The 3,287-nt window shown below is 35.8% G+C and overlaps 1 protein-coding gene across 1 annotated transcript; it reads left to right on the forward strand.

Moving 5' to 3' along the window:
• Positions 1-1,623: 1,623 nt before the first annotated feature.
• On the forward strand, positions 1,624-2,919 carry LOC113769240 (F-box protein At3g08750-like). Its single transcript, XM_027313706.1, has one exon. The coding sequence runs from the start codon at positions 1,624-1,626 to the stop codon at positions 2,917-2,919; it is 1,296 nt and encodes a 431-aa protein (XP_027169507.1).
• The last annotated feature ends 368 nt before the right edge of the window (positions 2,920-3,287 follow it).

Below are 3,287 nucleotides of genomic sequence, written 5' to 3' on the forward strand. Positions count from 1 at the left end.
TGAGTAATACACAAAATTTAACAAATTCAAAAAATTAAAATGCATAAAAAATGAGATTTTTTATGAATTGAGGTCGCAACGGATCTTCTGTCCCACACTCTATGCCACTCTCTGTCCCATTTTTTATTATATTGCTATTTCTCCTACATAAATATCATGTTTTAGTTCTTTTTTATTTCCTTGAGATCCAATAACTAGTAATTGAGTAATACACAAAATTTAACAAATTCAAAAAATTAAAATGCATAAAAAATGAGATTTTTTATGAATTGAGGTCGCAACGGATCTTCTGTCCCACACTCTATGCCACTCTCTGTCCCATTTTTTATTATATTGCTATTTCTCCTACATAAATATCATGTTTTAGTTCTTTTTTATTTCCTTGAGATCCAATAACTAGTAATTGAGTAATACACAAAATTTAACAAATTCAAAAAATTAAAATGCATAAAAAATGAGATTTTTTATGAATTTTCTGCTATATTTTTTAATTTTCTATTATATATTGCTTTTTTTAAGCTGTTGTATTTATTTTTCACTCAATTAATAGTTATTGGATCTCAAGGAAACAAAAAAGAACTAAAACATGATATTTATGTAGGAGAAATAGTAATAGAATAAAAAATGGGACAGAGAGTAGCATAGAGTGTGGGACAGAAGATCCGTTGCGACCTCACCCCCGTCCTATGGTAAATTAACTCCCTCATCCCTATTCCATCACTCGCTCCTCCCATGCCGTCCCGCTCTACTAGTCCTTGCAGGTGCCTTCATGGATAGGCCACTATCATTATTTATTTTTTATATCTTGCCTTACTTTTGTGAATTCTTAGCCAAAAATATAATGCGAAATCATAAATATCACTTTAGTAATTTTTTGATATTTGATATGATTTGAAATCTAAATCAATACGCATTGGCTTTCTATAAACTGTATGCAACACGTGATAAATAATATGATATCTTCTTGTGATAAAAGACAAGTTTCCCTTAATTAAAGACCAAATTAGACCAAATTGATATATTTAATAATTATATGATGTAAATGGCAGCAGGAGAAAAATCCCCCCTCCCCACAAATGCCATCCCAACCAGATTTCTTGCAGCGCAGGTTTGGTAATTATGCATGAAACCAATGGTAAAGGCATCGTTTGTTCTGAAACAGCAACTTACATCTAGAGTTCCAGCAATTAGGCAAATTTTTGGGTTACCCAAAACTTTTTTGGGAAGAACTTTTACAATACTACTGAAGCTCCATTACAATTTCTTTCTATAAACTACAACCTTTTTATCGTCTGAAAGCAATTAAAAAAAAGACTATTGCTTTGAAAGACTATTACTTTGTAGTAGTATTAAGCAATAGGTAGTTCACTTTCCAAATGCATTTGTCCCACTGGTTTGGAGAAGAAAAGGGAAAAGAATACATCGTATCAATTAGGATCTTTCCATTTACTACGTTAGTCTGTTCACATTATATTCATACATACTACACTTTATATACCAGAGTTCAATGTTCAATAAACCCTCTATTGTTCTTGAATTCCGCCAGTAGATTGTTGCCTCAAGCATGCGTGGGAACTGAAAGCTTGGAAGCCAAGAAAGCTTGGAAGAGAAGAGAAGTTTTGGATGGCAGATCCGCCAAAGAAAGCTTGGAAGCAAAGCACGGTGCTTTCTGATCTTCCTGAAGAATTGCTGGCTGAGATTCTGTCAAGATTCCGAGTCAGGACGCTTCGCAAGTTAAGGTTAGTATGCAAACAATGGTACAACCTCTTGTCAAACCTTGAAATCTTCTGGACTTTACACCACGAAAAATCCCAGAAAAATCCAGTGCTAGTTTATTTGAGCCAAAAGCACGAGAAAGAGGGAACCGGGTGTGTTACCTCCTGCAAGATATGCGGTATAGATGGGAATGGAGTTGTCACGTTCGACCATTCTCTTCCTTCACTCGTACATGGGCGGGATGATCGTCGTGAAATTTATGAAATAGTTCCATCATTTTCACTACAATGCCGAGATTTTATATGGTTATCAAGTCCAGATATGTTTTATATATATAATCCTAACATTCCAAAACTCATCGACTTGCCAGAGGTCACCCCCAATATTGACAATTCGAACTGGATGGCAGGGGGTGTTGGATTCGATCCCACCAGGAATGAGTATATTATTGTCCATTTAATCTTTGGCTTGCCTGATTCTTCTACAGATGGTTGTCAACTTCCTATTGCTGGTTGTGAGATTTTGAGTTTTTGTAGTACTAATGTCTCCACCAAGAATTCTTCTAAAAAAGGTAGATGGAGAAAAATTGCTCAGAAGTGCTGTCCTTTCAAAATCGATGAAGTTATTAATCAATGGGGAACTTTTGTCGATGGTGTCTTTTATTGGACAATTTTTGTCAGGAAAAACGAGGAGAATATCCTCTCCTTGGGTTTAAACAAAGAAAAATTCGAAATAATCCCTCCGCCCCCTGCAGAAGGTTTTTACACGGTTGATGGCGATCTTGTAAGCGTGGTTGAATTAAAGGGACATCTTTGCCTTGTGGATCCAGCTGCGGAGCCTTCAGCAGTGGAAATATGGATGTTAAGGAAGGAGTCTGAGGAGAAGATTACTGAAGCATCATGGACAAAGGAGTATAGCATTTCTCTGCCTGGTTTTGATATTGAAAAAGAATGGTTACATCCACTTGGGGATAGAGATGGTGATGGTGGCTTAATTGTTTATACAACAAGTAGGATTGAGGATGAAGACTCAGAACTCCCATTGGAGTATGTCCCACAATGTTCTGTGTTGTACTACAACAAACAGAACAACACTTTTGGGAGATTGGAGGAGGACACAAACTTGAAGTTAGCAGCTTTATCAATTATAAGGTGGCGATTGTGTCTTTACACTGATAACTTCTACGTCTTTGGAGGCAGCTAAACTTGGCAAACCTAACAGCTGCATAATTTATTCCTTTTGCATTAGTGAATTTCGTTCTTATTATGCCTATCTATAGGGTTGTTACGTACGTTCTTAATCCATGCTAGTTGCTTGTTATGACTGGTGGTTGTGTGACTTGGAGTTGGTCTTCATAGCAACTTTGTTTAGTCTTAACTCTTAACTAATTGCATGAGTTTGCTTCATTGAATTTCTCTATGCTAGTTATGCAACTTTACATACTCAAATGATTTTGTTATGAGGTTTCGAAGATCATATGAGAAATAAAACCAGTAGATAATAAAGAACTACAATCGGCTTTGTGCAATTATGGAAAGTACACGTTCTACAACCAATTCAGAAACATGAAT

Source organism: Coffea eugenioides, chromosome 4 (assembly GCF_003713205.1).
Source record: "Coffea eugenioides isolate CCC68of chromosome 4, Ceug_1.0, whole genome shotgun sequence".
NCBI lineage: Eukaryota > Viridiplantae > Streptophyta > Magnoliopsida > Gentianales > Rubiaceae > Coffea > Coffea eugenioides.

Bases quoted from the DNA above. Each gene is read 5' to 3' on its own strand.
- LOC113769240 (XM_027313706.1), top strand. From the start codon at position 1,624: ATGGCAGATCCGCCAAAGAAAGCTTGGAAGCAAAGCACGGTGCTTTCT.